The 21,495-nt window shown below is 44.5% G+C and overlaps 1 protein-coding gene across 3 annotated transcripts in view; it reads right to left on the bottom strand.

The window, feature by feature from the left end:
• The window catches only part of LOC141133851 (NACHT, LRR and PYD domains-containing protein 3-like), a 166,514-nt gene that overhangs the window by 11,858 nt on the left and 133,161 nt on the right, over positions 1-21,495 (bottom strand). For 2 of the 3 annotated variants that reach the window (XM_073623431.1, XM_073623432.1), the window contains exon 6: positions 5,603-5,773. The exons of the other annotated variant lie outside the window; for it this stretch is intronic. In XM_073623431.1, coding sequence (XP_073479532.1) covers positions 5,603-5,773 — 171 coding nt within the window. The remainder of the gene's footprint in view (positions 1-5,602; positions 5,774-21,495) is intronic. 3 annotated transcript variants of the gene reach the window in all.

The raw sequence follows: 21,495 nt of genomic DNA on the forward strand, positions 1-21,495 counted from the left end.
CAGTTTTGATGGGGGTAGTATGATGGGGCACTTTTGATGGGCGCAATAGGATGGGGCAATTTTGATGGTGGGAGTATAATGGGGCCATTTTGATGGGGAAGTTTTGATGCGGCAATAGGATGGATGGGGGCAGTTTTGAATGGGGCAGTTTGATGGGGCAATAGGATAGGGCACTTTTGAGGGTGGCAGTAGAAAGGGGCTATAGGATGGGGCAGTTTTGATGGGGGCAATATGATGGGGCAATTTTGATGGTAGCAGTATAATGGGGCAATTTTGATGGGGGCAATTTTGATGGGGGCAATATGATGGGGTAATTTTGATGGGGGCAGTATGATGGGGCAATAGGATGGGGCAGTTTTGATGGGGCAGTTTTGATGGGGGCAATTTGATGGGGCAGTTTTGATGGGGCAATTTGATGGGGGTAGTAGTATGGGGCAATTTTGATGGGGGCAATAGGATGGGGCAGTTTTCAGTGGGCAATTTTGATGGGGGCAGTTTTGATGAGGCAGTTTTATGGGACAGTTTTGTTGGGGCAGTTTGATGAGGGCAATAGGATGGGGCAGTTTTGATTCGGCAATTTTTATGAGGCCATTTTGATGGTGGCAGTATGATGGGGCAGTTTTGAAGGGGCAGTTTTAATGGGGAAGTTTTGATGGGGTAGTTTTGATGGGGCAGTTTTGATGGGGGCAGTTTTGATGGGGCAATAGGATGGGGCAGTTTTGATGGGGCAATTTTGATGGGGCAATTTTATGGGGCAGGTTGATGAGGGCAATAGGATGGGGCAATTTTATGGGGCAGTTTTGATGGGGCAGTTTGATGAGGGCAATAGGATGGGACAGTTTTGTTGGGGCAATTTTATGGGGCAGTTTGATGAGGGCAATAGGATGGGGCATTTTTGATGGGGGTAATATGATGCTGGCAGTATGATGGGGCAATTTTGATGGGGTAATAGGATGGGGCAGTTTTGATGTGGCAATTTTGATGGTGGCAGTATAATAGGGCAATTTTGATGGGGCAATAGGATGGGGCAGTTTTGATAGCCGTAATATGATGAGTCAGTTTTGATGGGGCAATTTAGTGGGGCAGCTTCTGCCAAAGGTAATTACTTTTTAAACAATGCTAATTGTAAATGATAAATTATTTCTGTACAGATGTTATATATATATATATATATATATGATATGGACATTCTCTGTATTGGTGATTTAAGCACAAGAGACTCCATTTTGTTCTGACTGTTGAAATGTGTTCTGTGATCTTCACCTCACACACAGACACATCTTCTACTAGAAGCTCTCTCTGTCTCTACTCCCTCTCCCCCCCCCAAGGTTTTACTTTTACAATTGGTCTATTCTCCAGCTTTTAATAATATATTTCTATTTCTTAGCTTGTAATAACATCTCACACCTCCGCTTTCTTATCTATGTATAAAATAACATGTAATAATACATTTTTTGCATGGAACAGACATTTTACACACAGTGATTGACTCCTGTGAATCTCTTCCTACAGCTTCAGTAAACAAGGGATATCATTTACAGTTATCATCTTTTATAAAGTAATTACCTTTTGTAGAAGATTTTTGTTTTTCTAGATTTATAATCTTTGTAAATGTAGATAAACTTCCTGCTTCCTGGAGGGGGAGGGGAGGTTTCCATAGCTAAGGGGCGGGAACTTCCTCTGACACTGCTGTTGCTATGGAAACCCGACCTACAACCTATTACACAGCTCGTGCTGCTCTGAGCATGTGCAAGATCTGGAGGTGCATGCTGGGTAACCATGGAATACAGGAAGAGATACAGTCTGGCTTCAGATGCCCACACATGAGATGGCGGCGGCCTGCTGGGACTTACAAAAGTAAGAAAACAATGCTGCAAAAATACAAAGCGGACCTTGGATTACAGCGTACCTTTACTAGAATACATTCATCATGAGGATTATAGGGGGAGTTTTATCTACAAAGTAACTTTTCTCCCGGAGCTCCACTTTAAATATACACAAGTGCCTTAAAAGTCCCCCTTAGGGGTGTTTATTTTGTTTCTAACAAGTTTTTGGATGTGGCACCACTGAGAGGAAATCCTCACCGACTCCATTTCTACAATTACTGTATAAAGTTCTTACTTTTCTGTATAAAGTGTATCGATATCAATTCATTATTCTGCAGCACATTGTTCCAGCACTGAGGTTGTGGTAGTAGCAGACATATATTGTATGTAGTATTTGCTTTGTATTATAATTGTTGTTGTGTAATCATTATTTGGAAGTATCAAGATCAGGTGGTTCGGTGGTTTGTTACATAGTTACACAGCCGTATAGTAACACTGGGGTTGTGGTAACACTTACCTCTATCTGCAGGTAGGTTGTCTGTCTGTGTAATATAGAGCAGAGCTACACTAGTTTGTTATTTAGTGTACAAAATATGTACAAAGATAAGGAATGACAGAAAATACAACAAAGACAAAAGGACAGACACAGTCTGGCTGTGAGAATAAAACAGAAATAAACTTTTTCTGAGGATTATCCTGTGACAGGAACATGTCAGGAACATCCGCTATTCATTGGTTAGACCGGCACCATGGGAATCACCCTGTCCATATCTCAGGATCCTCAATTTATGGATGTGGGAGGAGTTTAGCCATCAGCCAATCAACCCTGGGGGGTGTTCCCTGCCCAGCCCACAAGCCGGTCCTGTGTTCTGAAGGAACCAGAGCTAAATGGAGCATGAATGGTTCTTCTGGATGAGGATTGGATTTCTAACACCTGCATGTCAGTCTGATCCCAACAAGACCAATCAGTGCTTGTCTGGTGTGATCAGACTCCATAGAAACATTCTGGGAGTTTCTCCTGGATTCTATCCTAACTACACATACAATGTTATATGTACATGTACCCCAACATGTCTACAATCAGGAGGAATTATTTCCATCTCTCTACAACTAATATTTTATTTTGTATGAGAGATAAAATAGATTCCTTTGATCTCTGATATAAATCAATGTCTGGCAGACAGTTCGGGGTCTTCTCACTGTATCGGCCTCGTCCCCTGCTGGGCTTGTAGATGAAATGACTAGGACTTCTCTTTGAGGCTCAGTGAGGTGACAATTTTATATCTACAAGGATGGGGGGATTTTATTGTCATCTAGGGGTCACTTCTGGTCTAGAGACTCGCTCTGTCCTTCCAGATTCTAATTGAGGACCATCTGTCTATGATTGGTCACTGAATGGGTCACTGAATGAAGAGAATACAGAGTCCTGTGCGTCTTCTGGTCTGTTTCAGGTCTGAATTCAACCCAAAATTTGGTCTGAAATCGGACCTGAAACGGTGAATGGAGACGCACTGGACGCCCTGCTGTGAGCTGCTGTGACCTCCAGTGTGAACCCAGCCAAAGTCTGATCTCTGATAGTCAGTGGAGGGGGGAGGGGATGAAAGCCAATAACAGTGATTGACCTGAAGGACTATGATGGGAACTCCCAGTGTAACCGGCCAATCAGAAATCTGTCTTTGTATAACTTTCATCTAGGTCAGTGGCGGAATTATAGGGGTCGCTGAGGTTGCCATGGCGACCGGGCCCCTTGCTGCAGGGGGCCCTTGAGGGCCCCCTGTATACATTACTTTGATAGGGGGAGCGGAGACAAGCCCCCCGTCCTAAGGCGAACTGTATTCGGCACTGTGCAGGGAGCTGCTCACATTGATTACAAAGTGAAAGCAGTGTGTGCTGTGCTCTTTGTCTCCCCCTACAGTGCAGTACCCGACAGGAAGAGCTAAGGTAAAGGTCTGCCGTTTTTTATCTACTGTATGTGTGTTTATGTTTATGTGCATGTATGTATGTGTGTGTGCATGTGTGTGTATGTATGTGTGTGTGCATGTGTGTGTTTATGTGTATGTGCATGTGTGTGTGCATGTATATGTGTGAGTGTGTGTGCATCTATGTATATGTGCATGTGTATGTATGTAGTGGCGGTGCGTCCATAGGGGCACATGGGCGCCGCCCCCTCTCTCCAGGCACCCCTCTATCACAAATAGATAGATTCATGCATAGCGTGAATCTATCTATGGCCGCCACTGCCCCCCTATTCTGGCGCCTGGCCCCTTTTTGGATGCCGGGCGCCTGAATTACACCGGGGGGGGTTTTAAAGCACTAATAGGCTTTAAAATAGGTGAACTGCGAGTGCCATGGTTGGCGCTCACAGTCCACCCAGGTGTGTTAGAAAAGCAAATAAATATTCGCTTTCCTAACACTGAACCGCCTCTCCATCAATCAGGTGCTCGGGTCTGTTACCCGTCACCTGATTGGCTGAAATGACAGGCGCCGCTATTGGATGCCTATCAGGAGGAGAGGATGGGAGGAGACGCATGGACCTGTCTTACCCACCGAGACAGGGTAAGTGCCGGGCAGACTGTGAGCGGGCAGGGGGGTCACAGTGGAAGCATTTGATGGCACAGTGGCTGCGTTTGATGGGCACAGTGGCTGCGTTTGATGGGCACAGTGGCTGCATTTTGATGGGCTCAGTGGCTGCATATGAAGGGCACAGTGGTGGCAATTGATGTGCACAGTGGCTGCGTTTGATAGGCACAGTGACTGCATTTGATGGGCATAGTGGCTGCATATGATGGGCACAGTGTTGACAATTGATGTGCACAGTGGCTGCGTTTGATGGGCATAGTGGCTGCATATGATGGGCACAGTGTTGGCAATTGATGTGCACAGTGGCTGCGTTTGATGTGCACAGTGGCTGCGTTTGATGGGCATAGTGGCTGCATATGATGGGCACAGTGTTGGCAATTGATGTGCACAGTGGCTGCGTTTGATGAGCACAGTGAGGCTGCAATTGATGCGTTTTTTAAAGAATTTTTCAGTTTGCTTGCGCCCCCCAAAAAATTTTGAGCACCATCTGCCACTGGTTTATATGTGTGTGTGTGTATTTATGTATGTATGTGTGTGTGTGTATGTGTGTTTACATGTATATATGCACATTTTATGTATGCGCTTTTAATCCTGACCCCCTATATGTGTCCCATTAGAACCGATTTTTTTTTTTTGCTTGTTCATAGTACCAGCAAAAAAAAATGCTTTTCTTCTGAAAAGTGATCCATGCTCAGATCGCTTTTCAGAGGCATTTGACAGCCGGTAAAGAGGCAATATGTTGCCTCCTGACCACCTGTTTTAACCCCTTAAATGCATCATCACTATGCTGCAACTGCATGCAATGCACACAGTTGCAGGGTGGTTGCAGTGCAGCCACTTCAAGGGTGCCCTGACTGGAAAAAGATTGAGAAACACCGACATAGAGGAACCCATCTCTCCATTTTCCTCCTGCAACCGCTGAATGCATGTGGGAGGGAGAGGAGGAGAAGCGGGGGGGGGGGAGAAATCTATTCCTTTACATGCAGCCACCCACTTGCGACCGGACCCTGGTGTCCCTGGACCCTGGAGAAAAGAGCCCTGTCCGGGGGTCAGGGGGGCCCTTAATGGTTTCTTGCATCGGGGCCCTGAAGATTCTAGTTACGCCTCTGATCTAGGTGACATGTCTGGATCCCTCACATAGAAGATTTATACCAGAATTCTGCAGAATATTATATCATTTATAGGATAATTCTCACTTCAGCCTCTGCAGAGTACAGCCAGGATGTCTGAGCGTCTCACATAGAAGTTTTATTCCAGAGTCTTCCAGATTATTCCATAATAAATACAGTGCGGTAAGGGATCGATTATTGATAAGAATGGATCGGAGATCATTACAGCCGGAGGAAGTCACACCACACCAATTCAACCTTCAGAGACAAATCCAGACACATGATATTATATTATAAGATGAATATGAGTTGTGAATATGAATTATTCCTACTTAGTGAAAAGTAACATAACATCACTAGAGCGGAATATCAGGATATACAGAATGTTATAAAGAGGAAAGATCTCCTTATTAGTGAAGCTGTTGTAGTACTTATGTCTACATAGTATAAAGAGGGGGCACTGTGACAGCTGTCACCCCCTTATGTACCCGGTTATTAAGCAGGACCTCACACAGTGTCTCATACAGGGGCTTCTGAAATTGATAGATAAAGGAAAGGATCTGGGGGAGTTTATGAAATAAAAGAGCAGAATTTCTGATGGTGGATACCCCAGTGACCCCAATATTCCATCACCTTCCTAAAGTCCACCAATCAGGAGTTCATATTGAAGGTCACCGGATTGTAGCAGGAATAGGATCCCTTATAGAGAATGTAGGGGGGAGGGGTGGATATACATTTCCAGCCTTTAGTGCTGAGACTTCTGGGGTATATTAGAGATACTATATTGGTGGATATTCCACATTTACAATGGGATTCTACATTCACATGGGGGACACTTCACATTAAAGCACTTTATTCTTCCATCCCCCATTCTTTAGTGTCTCCAGCAATCAGATATCATCTCCATAGATATAGATCATATACTAGGATGTTACAGGAATTATTACAGAGGATGGAAAGGATGAAGGTTTTTTACCTTAACCACTTCAGCCCCGGAAGGATTTACCCCCCTTAATGACCAGAGCACTTTTTACAATTTGGCACTGTGCTGCTTTATCTGGTAATTGCGCGGTTATGCAATGCTGTACACAAACTAAATGTGCGTCTTTTTTTTCCCACAAATAGAGCTTTATTTTGGTGGTATTTTATCACCTCTGGGATTTTTATTTTTTGCAATATAAATGAAAAAAGAACGAAAATTTAAAAAAAAAAATATTTCTACTTTTTGTTATAAGAAAAATCCAATAAACTCAATTTAGTCATATATTTAGGCCAAAATGTATTCAGACACATGTCTTGGGTTAAAAAATGTAATAAGCGTATATTTATTGGTTTGTGCAAAAGTTATAGTGTCTACAAACTAGGGTACATTTTCTGGAATTTACACAGCTTTTACTTTAATCTAATTTCTTGAGGTGCTAAAATGACAGGGCAGTACAAGCCCCCCCCCAAATTACCCCATTTTGGAAAGTAGACACCTCAAGGAATTGGCTGAGAGGCATGTTGAGCAAATTGAATATTTTAATTCTTTTTGTCACAAGTGATTGAAAAATGACAAAAGAAAGAAAAATTACACAAAGTTGTCACTAAATGATATATTACTCACACATGACATGGTTATATGTGGAATTACACCCCAAAATACATTCTGCTGATTCTCCTGAGTACGGGGATACCACGTGTGAGACTTTTTAGGAGTCTAGCCACGTACAGGACCCCGAAAACCAATCACCGCCTTCAGGATTTCTAAGGGCGTAAATTTTTTATTCACTCCTCACTATCTATCACAGTTTGTGAGGCCATAAAATGCCCAGATAGCACAAAACTCCCCAAATGACCCCATTTTGGAAAGTAGACACCCCAAAATATTTGAGAGGTATGGTGAGTATTTTGCAGATCTCACTTTTTTTCACAAAGTTTTGAAAATGTAAAAAAGAAAAAAAAAATGTCCTTTTCTTTCTTAATTTTCCAAAACAAATGAGATCTGCAAAATACTCACCATACCTCTCAGCAAATATCTTGGGGTGTCTACTTTCCAAAATGGGGTCATTTGGGGGTTTTGTGCTATCTTCATGGCCTCCAAAACTGTGATAAGTAGTGAAGAGTAGGGATGAGCCGAACACCCCATGGTTCAGTTCGCACCAGAACCTGCAAACGGACCGAAAATTTGCACGAACGTTAGAACCCCATTGACGTCTATGGGACTCGAGCGTTCAAAATCAAAAGTGCTCATTTTAAAGGCTAATTTGCATGGTATTGTCCTAAAAAGAGTTTGGGGACCCGGGTCCTACCCCAGGGGACATGTATTAATGCAAAAAAAACTTTTAAAAATGGCCGTTTTTTTGGGAGCAGTGATTTTAATGATGCTTAAAGTAAAAAAAAAAAAAAGTGAAATATTCCTTTAAATATCATACCTGAGGGGTGTCTATAGTATGCCTGTAAAGTGGCGCGTGTTTCCCGTGTTTAGAACAGTCCCTGCACAAAATATCATTTTTAAAGGAAAAAATCTCATTTAAAACTGCTTGCGGGTTTAATGTAATGTCCGGTCCTGGCAATATGGATGAAAATCAGTGAGACAAACGGCATGGGTACCCCCCAGTCCATTACCAGGCCCTTTGGGTCTTGTATGGATATTAAGGGGAACCCCACACCCAGATTAAAATAAGGAAAGGTGTGGGGCCACCAGGCCCTATATACTCTGAACAGCAGTATACAGGCGGTGCAAACAAGACAGGGACTGTAGGTTTGTTGTTAAGTAGAATCTGTTTGTAATTTTGAATGGGTACATTTTTAACGTGTTTAGCTCCAGCCAAAAAAATCTTTTTTAAGCTTTTTGGAAAACATAGGGAAGGGTTATCACCCCTGTGACATTTGTTTTGCTGTCTGTCCTCCTCTTCAGAAGATTTCACCTCACTTTTTGTCCCAATGACAAATGTTTTTTGAAAATTTGGGGTTTTTTGTGGAACAAGGATTGGAAAGCATCAGTGGAAAGGAGAAATGTTTTTCCCATATTAACTCTTACAGGAGAGAATTTCCCTTCCTAGGGGTAGATTTCATCTCACTTCCTGTTGTCTCCTTCCGTTTGCAAGTAGGAGTCGTTTGTAAGTTAGATGTTTGAAAGTAGGGGCCTGCCCTATATACTCAGCAGAAATTTGGGCCTTAGGTGTTGTTGTGGCCACAACACTGTAAGCCCTCACAGGGCCCTGCTGTGAAATATTAGATCAAGAATTGTAATTACATGCCCCTGTTGAACAGGGGCAGAAAAATTGGGCCTTTGGTGGTGGTGGTGGTGGTGCTGGTGCCACAACACTGTAAGTCCTCACTCGCTCTTGGTGGGTGCAGAAATGGGCCCTGCTGTGAAATATTAGATCAAGAATTGTAATTACATGCCCCTGTTGGGCCTTAGGCACTGGTGCTGGTGCCACAACACTGCAACCCCTCACAGATACTCTAGTTGGAACGCAGAAATGATCCCTGCTGCAAAGTATTGCATCAAAAATTATAATTACACGCCCCTGTTAAACAAGGGCTGAAAAATTGGGCCTTAGGCACTGGTGGTGGCGCCCAGAACCAAAAATGTTCTTACAAGCTATCAGAGTGATGATTGAGGAGGAAGAGGATAATTACTCAGGGATAGTCACTCAGCATCAGCATAGGCAGTCTTTGAAGAGATCTGAGATTTCAAAAAAAAATATTTGGTTACATCAGCATCAGGTGCTTGGTAGCTGGTGGTGATCCAAGACTGATTCATTTTTATGAAGGTCAGTCGATCGACTGAGTCGGTGGACAGACGCACCCTGTGATCGGTTACAAAGCCTCCAGCAGCACTGAATGTGCATTCCGAAAGAACACTGGATGCAGGACAGGCCAGTAGCTCAATTGCATACTGTGCAAGCTCTGGCCAGTGATCCATCCTCAAGACCCAGTAACCCAGAGGATTTTCGGTGGGAAAGGTGTCCAAGTCAGATCTTGCCCCTAGGTATTCCTGCACCATGTAAAACAGACGCTGGCGATGGTTGCTGCAACCAATCATACCTTGGAGCTGCAGACCAAAAAATTGTCTGAACGCATCGGTCAGACGGCCACCTTCTCCACCGCTCCTTCTTTGACTCAGCAACACGTTGTCCAGAAACAGGAGTTTGTAACCTCCCAGTCTCTGGGAACGCGTTGCACAGACCTTTCTGCAAGGCCTCCCGAAGATGTTTCATCCTCTGCTCCCTCTGCGATGGCAAGATAAGGTCTGCAACCTTACCCTTGTAACGTGGATCAAGGAGGGTTGCCAGCCAGTATTGGTCCTTCTTCTTGATACCACGAATACGAGGATCCTTACGCAGGCTTTGCAGGACCAGGGAGGCCATGCAGCGTAGGTTTGCTGGGTCACTAAGGACGACATGGTCTGCAGCCACCTCCTCCCAGCCACGTACAAGTCCATGTGTTCCTTGGGACTGATCTCTTAAAGACTGCTGCTGATGCTGAGTGCCAGGCTTCACCTCCATACTGACACAATCTTCCTCCTCCTCCTCCTCCTCCTCTTCCTGTGTGATCAGCGGGCATGCAGGAACACTGTCTGGATAAAGGGGGCCTTGAGAGCTAAGGAAGTCCTCCTCTTCCTGCCTCTGTTCTGTCTCAAGTGCCCTGTCCATTATTCCACGCAGCTTGTGCTCCAACAGGTGGACAAGGGGGACAGTGTCACTGATGCATGCACTGTCACGGCTCACCATCCTCGTGGCCTCCTCAAATGGTGACAGGATAGTGCATGCATCCCTAATCATGGCCCACTGGCGTGGGGAAAAAAAACAAGCTCCCCTGACCCTGTCCTGGTGCCATAGTCGCACAGGTACTCATTGATGGCCCTCTGCTGCATGTGCAGCCGATGCAGCATGGCCAACATTGAGTTCCACCTGGTGGGCATGTCACAGATTAGGCGGTTCTTGGGCAGGTTAAACTCCTTTTTTGGAGGTCCGCCAGCCGAGCACTGGCATTATATGACCGGCGGAAATGCACACAGACTTTCCTGGCCTGCCTCAGGACATCCTGTAAGCCCGGGTACCTGCCCAAGAACCGCTGCACCACCAAGTTAAGGACGTGAGCCAAACAGGGTCATTTGTCCCTGTCGGAGGGCAGAGAGGAGGTTGGTGCCATTGTCGCAAACCACCATTCCTGCCTTAAGTTGGCGTGGCGACAACCACCTCTGAACCTGCCCCTGCAGAGCTGACAGAACCTCTGCCCCAGTGTGGCTTCTGTCCCCCAAGCACACCAGCTCAAGCACCACATGGCATCTTTTGGCCTGCGTACTTGCGTAGCCCCTTGAACGGCTACCGTGCACCGCTGGTTCCGAGGACAAAGCACAGGAAGAGGCCATGGAGGAAGAAGAAGAGGAGGGGGTGGAGGAGAGAGGTGTGTCACAATCATTAGCATTTTGGGGGCGTGGTGGCGGAACAACCTCCAACACTACTGCACCTTGTCCTGCATCCTTCCCAGCTGCCAGCAGAGTCACCCAATGCGCCGTGAAACTTAGGTAACATCCCTGTCCATGCCTGCTGGACCATGAGTCAGCGGTAATATGCACCTTACTGCTGACCTCCCTGTCCAGCGAGGCATGGACATTGCCTTCCACATGCCGGTAGAGAGCCGGAATCGCCTTCCGTGAGAAAAAGTGGCGTTTGGGTACCTGCCATTGAGGAACCGCACATTCCACAAACTCACGGAAGGGGGCAGAGTCTACCAAATGAAAAGGCAGCAGTTGAAGTGCTAGCAATTTTGCCAAGCTAACATTCAACCGCTGGGCAGGACGCACCGCACTAACTTGTAGGTTTAGCTGAACACTGTGAGGTGGACGCACCGTACTAACTTGTAGTTTTAGCTGAACACTGTGAGCAGGACGCACTGCACTAACTTGTAGGTTTAGCTGAACACTGTGAGCAGGACGCACCGCACTAACTTGTAGGTTTAGCTGAACACTGTGAGCAGGACGCATCGCACTAACTTGTAGGTTTAGCTGAACACTATGAGCAGGACGCATCGCACTAACTTGTTAGTGAGAAAAAGTGGCGTTTGGGTACCTGCCACTGAGGGACCGCACATTCCACAAACTCACAGAAGGGGACAGAGTCTACCAAATGAAAAGGCAGCAGTTGAAGTGCTAGCAATTTTGCCAAGCTAGCATTCAACCACTGGACAGGACGCACCGCACTAACTTGTAGGTTTAGCTGAACACTGTGAGGTGGATGCACCGTACTAACTTGTAGTTTTAGCTGAACACTGTGAGCAGGACGCACCGCACTAACTTGTAAGTTTAGCTGAACACTGTGAGGTGGACGCACCACACTAACTTGTAGATTTAGCTGAACACTGTGAGCAGGACGCACTGCACTAACTTGTAGCTTTAGATGAACACTGTGAGCAGGACGCACTGCACTAACTTGTAGGTTTAGCTGAACACTGTGAGGTGGATGCAGCGCACTAACTTGTAGTTTTTGCCGAACACTGTGAGCAGGATGCACCGCACTAACTTGTAGGTTTAGCTGAACACTGTGAGGTGGACGCACTTCACTAACTTGTAGTTTTAGCTAAACACTGTGAGCAGGATGCACCGCACTAACTTGTAGGTTTAGCTGAACACTGTGAGGTGGACGCACCGCACTAACTTGTAGTTTTAGCTGAACACTGTGAGCAGGACACACCGCACTAACTTGTAGGTTTAGCTGAACACTGTGAGGTGGACGCACCGCACTAACTTTTAGGTTTAGCTGAACACTGTGAGGTGGAGGCACCGCACTAACTTGTAGGTTTAGCTGAACACTGTGAGGTGGACGCACCTCACTAACTTGTAGGTTTAGCTGAACACTGTGAGGTGGACGCACCGCACTAACTTGTAGTTTTAGCTGAACACTGTGAGCAGGACGCACTGCACTAACTTGTAGCTTTAGATGAACACTGTGAGGTGGACGCACCGCACTAACTTGTAGTTTTAGCTGAACACTGTGAACAGGACGCACCGCACTAACTTGTAGGTTTAGCTGCACACTGTGAGCAGGACGCATCGCACTAACTTGTAAGTTTAGCTGAACACTATGAGCAGGACGCATCGCACTAACTTGTAGGTTTAGCTGAACACTGTGAGCAGGACGCACAGCACTAACTTGTAGTTTTAGCAGAACACTGTGAGCAGGACGCACCACACTAACTTGTAGTTTTAGCTGAACACTGTGAGCAGGACGCACCGCACTAACTTGTAGGTTTAGCTGAACACTGTGAGGTGGACGCACCGCACTAACTTGTAGGTTTAGCTGAACACTGTGAGGTGGACGCACCGCACTAACTTGTAGGTTTAGCTGAACACTGTGAGCAGGACACACTGCACTAACTTGTAGCTTTAGATGAACACTGTGAGGTGGACGCACCACACTAACTTGTAGGTTTAGCTGAACACTGAGCAGGACGCACCGCACTAACTTGTAGTTTTAGCTGAACACTGTGAGCAGGATGCACCGCACTAACTTGTAGTTTTAGCTGAACACTGTGAGCAGGACGCACTGCACTGTAAATAGTCTAGCTGCCTGACTGTGGTACTAATAGGATCAAAAGAACACCAGCAATTTTCTTCAGGTAGCTTTAAATACTGTAACAAGACAAGCCTGCCTGTCAGTAAGAAGATAACAGGACCAGATCTAGCTAAACTGAATACAGTGTATATATATATATATATATATATATATATATATATATATATATATATATATATGCAACACCTGGGATGCATATATACACAATACACTGTAAGTGCAGCTAAACTGACTGACTGTTCTGCCTAATCTAACTCAAATCAAATGACACTGTCTGTCTCTCTCTCTCTCTATCTATGAACGCCAAAACACACACTACACAGGGCCGCCGTGCAGGCGGCCTTATATAGTGTGGGGCGTGTACTAAATCCCCTGAGCCATAATTGGCCAAAGCCTCCTTGGCTTTGGCCAATTACGGCTCTCTGTTCAGATGGCACTGTGATTGACCAAGCATGCGGGTCATAGTGCATGCTTGGCCAATCATCAGCCAGCAATGCACTGCGATGCCGCAGTGAATTATGGGCCGTGACGCGCCACACGAATTTGGCGCGAACGGCCCATATCGTTCGCAATTCGGCGAACAGACGATGTTCGAGTCGAACATGGGTTCGACTCGAACATGAAGCTCATTCCTAGTGAGGAGTGAAATCAAAAATTTACACCCTTAGAAATCCTGAAGGCAGTGATTGGTTTTTGGGGTCCTGTACGCGGCTAGACTCCCAAAAAGTCTCACACATGTGGCATCCCAGTACTCGGGAGAAGCAGCAGAATGTATTTTGGGGTTTAATTCCACAGATAACCATGTCATGTGTGAGCAATATATCATTTAGTGACAACTTTGTGTGAAAAAAAAAAATGAAACTTGTGTCAAAATATAAAATATTTCATGGACTGAACATGGCTCTCAGCAAATAGCTTGGGGTGTCTACTTTCCAAAATGAGGTCATTTGGGGGTTGAACTGTCCTGGCATTTTATGCACAACATTAGAAGCTTATGTCACACATCACCCACTCTTCTAACCACTTGAACCACCAAGTCCTTGCTGACACTTTTTTTTTTACATTAAAACATTTTTTTTGCTAAAAATGACTTTGAACCCCCAAACATTATATGGTAAATGTTTTTGCCATACCAGAAAAACTAGAGAGTTTGCCACATCCCTGTATATATAGAGAAAGTTAGAATACCCCCAATTGGGAATTTAAATTGGTAAAAACAGTGGAGTGCAGTAGAATACAAAAGTACGTATATAGAGTAGTTTCTCTCCAGTAACCAAGAACACTTTCTGGTAACCAAATCCAGTACCCAACGTGTTTCAGGTTCAAAGTCATTTCATCAGGGGTATTTGTATGGGAGATTTTAAATTTGAGATCTGGTGAATGGCACTGCAATCAAACACACAGAGTATTCAGGCAAGACTGAAATTAACACTGCCAGTGGATGGTGTATGTAGAGGTATTGAACCTATATTTGAAATTTAACGGCCCACAGGAAAGGAACGTGTCAGTGGTCCCTCAGGCCAGGGGATGTGCAGCTGGAAATGATAACTTTACAGCTTCTATGGAGATCTCACAGTAGGGGTCAGAATAGGACATTGGTCAGGGTCCTGTGTAAATGATGACACTATGTTGGAATGCTGTGTACTGTTCCTTAAGCTATGTACAGGGGGTCCATAAGGAACGCCATGCGGTCTGGCAAAGTTTGCAGACATATGTATCAAATTTTTTTTAAAGAGGCCCTACAGATAAAAAAGGTGGGTGTTATATTTTTTTTTCACAAAGTATTTGCGCAGTAATTTTATATAATATAAAAGATGATCTTATTCCGAGTACATAAATACCAAACACATGCTTTAAAATTACGCATACCCCCACGGCGGCGACAAACTATATACATTTTAAAAAGCCTTTAAATGCCTTTACAGGTTATCACTTTAGATTTACAGAGGATGTCTACTGCTAGAATTACTGCACTCGATCTGATGTTTGCGGTGATACCTCACATGCATGGTGCAATTGCTGTTCACATATGTCACGAGACTGACACTTGCATTCACCTTTACGCGTGTGCAAGGGGGGGACAGGGGTGGTTTTATTTATTTATTTATTTATTTATTTATTTAAATCATTTATATTGCTTTTTATTTTATTTTTACACTGTCCCTTTCATTTATTTTTTAATCATTTTTATTGTCATCACAGGGAATGTAAATATCCACTATGATAGCAGTATGTAGTGACAGGTACTCTTTTTTTGAAAAATTTTGGGTCTATTAGATTTTAGATCTCTCCTCAGCCCTTAAAAGCATCTGACCACACCAAGATCAGTGTGATAAGATGCTTTGCCAATTTCCCAATGGCGCTGTTTATATCCGGCAAACTGAAGTCATGAAATTCTCGTAGCTTCCGATTTTTTAGGCCATAGAGATGATTGGAGCCATTCTAGTCTCCGATCAGCTCTATGGTCAGCTGGTGGAACCACCGGCTGAATCCTCGGGTTCCACGGTGGGACAGGAGAGCCTGAGAAATCCATGGAAGACAGCAAAGGGAGACATTCCCTCTCACTGCTTGTAAAAGCAGTTTAGCGACTAATTATCCACTAGGATTGCTTTTACATGAAAGCCGACCACTGGCTGAAATGAAAGATACCAAGATGATGCCTAAACCTGCAGGCATCATTCCAGTATAAACATTCAAAGTCCAGCAACATACCAGTATGGTCCCTGTTGGGCATATATTGTAATGTTCTTTTTTTTCATGCAGCCATGAAAAAATCGGTGGTATGCCCACTGTCACGGAACGTCCCACACTCCGCTTGAGTGCTTCCTGGTTACATATATCAGATATTCCAACTGCTCCCAAGCACAAAATAAGGCGAGACTTGCTTAGATGCTAACATGGACTGTTTTTATTTTAGAATCAAAATTACAAGACTTTATATGCCGTTGGAACCTCCTCTAACAGTACAACTGTAACCTAATTAACATGACCTAGTTTACTAAATCATTTACCCAGACTAGCTGACTATTCAATACACATTACCATAAACATCAACATAGGGTTAATTAGAACAAACAACAATGTGTGGAATACCCTTAGAAGCTGTGGTAAGCCAGACTAGACTGTTCCTCTCCTAGCCAGTCCTGGAAGCTAATGTGATCAGCTCACTCAATTAACAGGTTGAGTTCAGAATCAATCAAACCAAGAATAGTCTCTACATACATCCTCTGAGATATTTTGGACAAATATTACTGACCCATTTTAAGTAGTCCAAGATATATTTTCTCACTCACCCTGTGCCAGGATAGCACAGGGTGACTTAGACATAAGAGGTGTATAGGGAGCTGGAACAAGGGCATCCCCTACTTTTCAAGGGATTCTGAGTTCCACGGGCCCTCCCATCACACCCACCATTAGAATACTGCTCTTCATCCACCCACTTCTAATGATGGGCATACATGCACCGCCCCACGGGCTGAACGGAAAAAAAGAACCTAACATATATCTCCATTCAAATCGATTGATGTGGATGAAGAAATCACTGCCAAGAAAATTAAACAAAAATATATGCTCCTAATGTCCACCCCTGCCCCCATGCTTCGGCATATATGCTTTTTTTTTTAACTGTGGTGGTGAAATCACCTCCTACAGTGCTGGAGTCACGGATTTACATATCGTGAGAGCAAACGCTGTTGTTGTCAGAATAAATAAACCTGTGCTGCAAATGAATGGCGTACCTGCAAAGCAAACAATGGTTAACAATAAAACACAGTAACAGTACAGTATAACAGCAGTGTTAGGGACTTACTGCAGCAAGATGGAGATGCCTGTGTGCGCGCATGGCAGCAGTGTGTGTGTGTGCATGCTAACTTCTGCTTGGTGCCAATGGGCCTTTAAAAGAACAGCAGCTGCACTTGTGCAGTGCTGTTGGATCTGCAGCTTACCCATGTTCTGAAACCTGTACCTGCTATCTGATTACCTGTACTGACCCGGCTCTGCTGACTTACCTGCTATCTTCAATCCTGACCTCGGCCTTCCCTGACTCTGCTAAAGCCTCTCCTGCATGATATCCTGTTGCCAACTACTAACTGTCCATTTGACCTTGCTCCAGCCTGCTGCCTTGCTCTATCTGATTACCTGTGGTGACCCGGCTTGTCTGACCCTACTCCAGCCTGCTGCCTTGCTCTATCTGATTACCTATGTTGACCCGGCTTGTCTCACCCTGCTTCATCCTGCTGCTGATCTGCATCACCCAGCTCACTGGATCGCTGACCTGCATCTTTTTTTTTTCTTTTTATGTTTTTTTTTTTACATATTTATTGTACCTATAAATGTTCCGTGTTAGGGTCTCTCAAAATGTGATGGCCATCTAACATCTTTGGAGACCCTGTGTAAGTGTGCCCTTGGACTGTGCTGTGCTGTACCCTATTCTAATACTCCACTAGTGTATGGTAGTGACAGAAACATTCACCAATGCAGAGACCAGGTTGGTCAGGACAGGAGGGACAATAAAAGCGGGTGTCACGCCTATATCTGTATTTTCTACAGACACAACATCTTCTTTGGGGTGCTCTTTGGGTAGAGGTACCAGGGAGGACATCTGGAAAATGCAGCCGGCTCACTGCATTTGCATTGGGAAGTTGGGCCACAGCACCATCTGGATACAAAAGGGCTGTGATGATCTCTTCCTGGAATTTAAGGAAGGATCCAGTTCTTCCTGACGCTTTGTATAGCACATAAGCGTTCAGCAGAGACAATTGAAATAAGTATACAGACACTTTATTGTACCAGCGTCTGGTCTTATGGGCAATTAAGTACAACGCCATCATCTGGTCCTTGAAGTCCACCCCTCCCATGTTAAGGTTATATTCATGGACACAGAGGGGCTTCTCAACAACACCAGTCGCTGTTGGAATTTGGACCGTCGTATGTGTGTGAATGGAGGACAGAACAAAAACATTCCGTGTGTCCCTCCACTTCACTGCAAGCAATTTATTACACTTCAAGCAGGCTCTCTCCCCTGTATAAGTCAAGAATCTACAAGTCGTTGGGGGAAGCCCTGGTGATTAGATTGTACGGCACCAATTCCAGAATCAAAAAGGTGACTAAAAAGTGTCACGGTTGTGTAATAATTGTCCACATGTAAATGGTACCCCTTTCTGAATAAGGGTGACACCAAGTCCCAAATAATCTTACTGCTGCTCCCTATGTAGTCTGGGCAGTTGTGGGGTTCCATGTTACTATCTTTTCCCAAGTAAACCAGAAAACTATATGTATAGCCTGTGGCCCTGTCTCAGAGCTTATACATCTTGACCCCATATCCCCATATCTGGCATGCTTGCTGGGGGCATACTGTTTGAAAGAAAGGCAGACAAAAAATGTAATTAGGGACTCATCAATGCAGACAACTTGATCGGGAATAAACAAGGCTTCAAATTGTTGGTTGAAGTGGTTTTAGAGGGGCCGAATTTTGTGGAGCTGAAGATGACAGAGTTCATTGTCGTTGAAGTGCATAATCTGCAAGATTTGCTCATATGTAGCCCTGGTCATGGAAGCAGAGAACACAGGCATATGATGAATTGGGTCAGTGGACCAAAAAGACTGCAACTCACACTTTTTAGTAATGCCCATGAGAAGGGATAGGCCCAGAAAGGTCTTAAATTCGGGAACTGTAATAGGTTTCCAGCCACATTCTCTGGAAAGGGTCAAATGAGGATTTGCGGCGATAAATTGCCCAGCGTATAAATTGCTTTTGTCTGCAATAGATCTCTACAGATCTTCTGTGAAAAACAGTAAATAAAAGTCAACGGTAAAGATGAGCTTGATGTTCGAGTCAAACGCCGGGTGTTCGCCTGTTCGCCGAACAGCAAAAAATATGGGGCATTCACGGGAAATTCAAGTTCCATACGGAATGCCCCATAATGCACTGCGAGATCTCAGTGCACTAGTGTCTGATGATTGGCCAAAGCATGCACCTGACCTGCATGCTTTGGCCAATCACAGCGCGCTCTGCAGAGAGAGCCATAATTGGCCAAAGACAGGGTGCCTTTGGCCAATCATGGCTCAGGGGGACTAATCCACGCCCCACACTATATAAGGCTGCTTACATAGCGGCCGTGTATCGTAAGTGACTGTGGACAGAGATAGATTGAGCTAGATTAGGCAGGCAGGTTAGTTAGTTGCAGTGTATTTGATGTGTGTGTGTGCGTGTGTATATTATTATACGAGATTTATATATATACACACACACACACAGTCAGTCTGCATTTAGTGTAGACTAGATATTCAGTCAGTGTAGGCAGTGTATTTGATATATACACAGTAATGCCCCGTACACACGGTCAGATTTTACGACGGAAAATGTGTGATCGGAGCTTGTTGTCGGAACTTCCAACCGTGTGTGGGCTCCATCGGAATTTCCGTCACACAAAATTTGAGATCTGGTTCTCAAATTCTCCAACAACAAAATCTGTTCTCATAAATTCCAATCGTGTGTACACAATTTCGAGGCACAAAGTTCCACGCATGCTCAGAATCAAGCAGAAGAGCCGCACTGGCTGTTGAACTTAATTTTTCTCGGCTCATCGTACGTGTTGTGCGTCACCGCGTTCTTGACGTTCAGAATTTCCAACAAGATTTGTGTGACCGTGTGTATGCAAGACAAGTTTTAGCCAATATCCGTCGGAAAAAATCCATGGATTTTGTTGTCGGAATGTCCGACCGCGTGTAAGCGGCATTAGTCTATATATATACATATATATATATATACGTATGTATATATACACACACTCGGCATTTAGCGTAGACTATATATTCAGTGTATACTCTATATTCAGGCAGCCCAGGCAGTGTATTTGATTTTATATATATATATGAATACACCGCCTGAAGTTTATTATATAATGAATGTACACCACTGAATGAACTATGTATATATATTATATATTACAGTGGGGACGGAAAGTATTCAGACCCCCTTAAATTTTTCACTCTTTGTTATATTGCAGCCATTTGCTAAAATCATTTAAGATCATTTTTTTCCCTCATTAATGTACACCCAGCCCCCCATATTGTACACACAGCACCCCATATTGTACACACAGCACCCCATATTGTCAGAAAAACACTGAATTGTTGACATTTTTGCAGATTTATTAAAATAGAAAAACTGAAATATCACATGATCCTAAGTATTCAGACCCTTTGCTGTGACCCTCATATATATAACTCAGGTGCTGTCCATTTCTTCTGATCATCCTTGAGATGGTTCTACACCTTCATTTGAGTCCAGCTGTGTTTGATTATACTGATTGGACTTGATTAGGAAAGCCACTCACCTGTCTATATAAGACCTTACAGCTCACAGTGCATGTCAGAGCAAATGAGAATCATGAGGTCAAAGGAACTGCCTGAAGAGCTCAGAGACAGAATTGTGGTAAGGCACAGATCTGGCCAAGGTTACAAAAAAATTTCTGCTGCACTTAAGGTTCCTAAAAGCACAGTGGTCTCCATAATCCTTAAATGGAAGACGTTTGGGACAACCAGAACCCTTCCTAGAGCTGGCCGTCTGGCCAAACTGAGCTATCGGGGGAGAAGAGCCTTAGTGAGAGAGGTAAAGAAGAACACAAAGATCACTGTGGCTGAGCTCCAGAGATGCAGTCGGGAGATGGGAGAAAGTTGTAGAAAGTCAACCATCGGGGCTTTATGGCAGAGTGGCCCGACGGAAGCCTCTCCTCAGTGCAAGACACATGACAGCCCGCATGGAGTTTGCTAAAAAAACACCTGAAGGACTCCAAGATGGTGAGAAATAAGATTCTCTGGTCTGATGAGACAAAGATAGAACTTTTTGGCCTTAATTCTAAGCGGTATGTGTGGAGAAAACCAGGCACTGCTCATCACCTGTCCAATACAGTCCCAACAGTGAAGCATGGTGGTGGCAGCATCATGCTGTGGGGGTGTTTTTCAGCTGTAGGGACAGGACAACTGGTTGCAATCGAGGGAAAGATGAATGCGGCCAAGTACAGGGATATCCTGGACGAAAACCTTCTCCAGAGTGCTCAGGACCTCAGACTGGGCCGAAGGTTTACCTTCCAACAAGACAATGACCCTAAGCACACAGCTAAAATAATGAAGGAGTGGCTTCACAACAACTCTGTGACTGTTCTTGAATGGCCCAGCCAGAGCCCTGACTTAAACCCAATTGAGCATCTCTGGACAGACCTAAAAATGGCTGTCCACCAACGTTTACCATCCAACCTGACATAACTGGAGAGGATCTGCAAGGAGGAATGGCAGAGGATCCCCAAATCCAGGTGTGAAAAACTTGTTGTATCTTTCCCAAAAAGACTCATGGCTGTATTAGATCAAAAGGGTGCTTCTACTAAATACTGAGCAAAGGGTGTGAATACTTAGGAC

The sequence above is a fragment of the Aquarana catesbeiana genome, linkage group LG03 (assembly GCF_042186555.1).
Source record: "Aquarana catesbeiana isolate 2022-GZ linkage group LG03, ASM4218655v1, whole genome shotgun sequence".
NCBI lineage: Eukaryota > Metazoa > Chordata > Amphibia > Anura > Ranidae > Aquarana > Aquarana catesbeiana.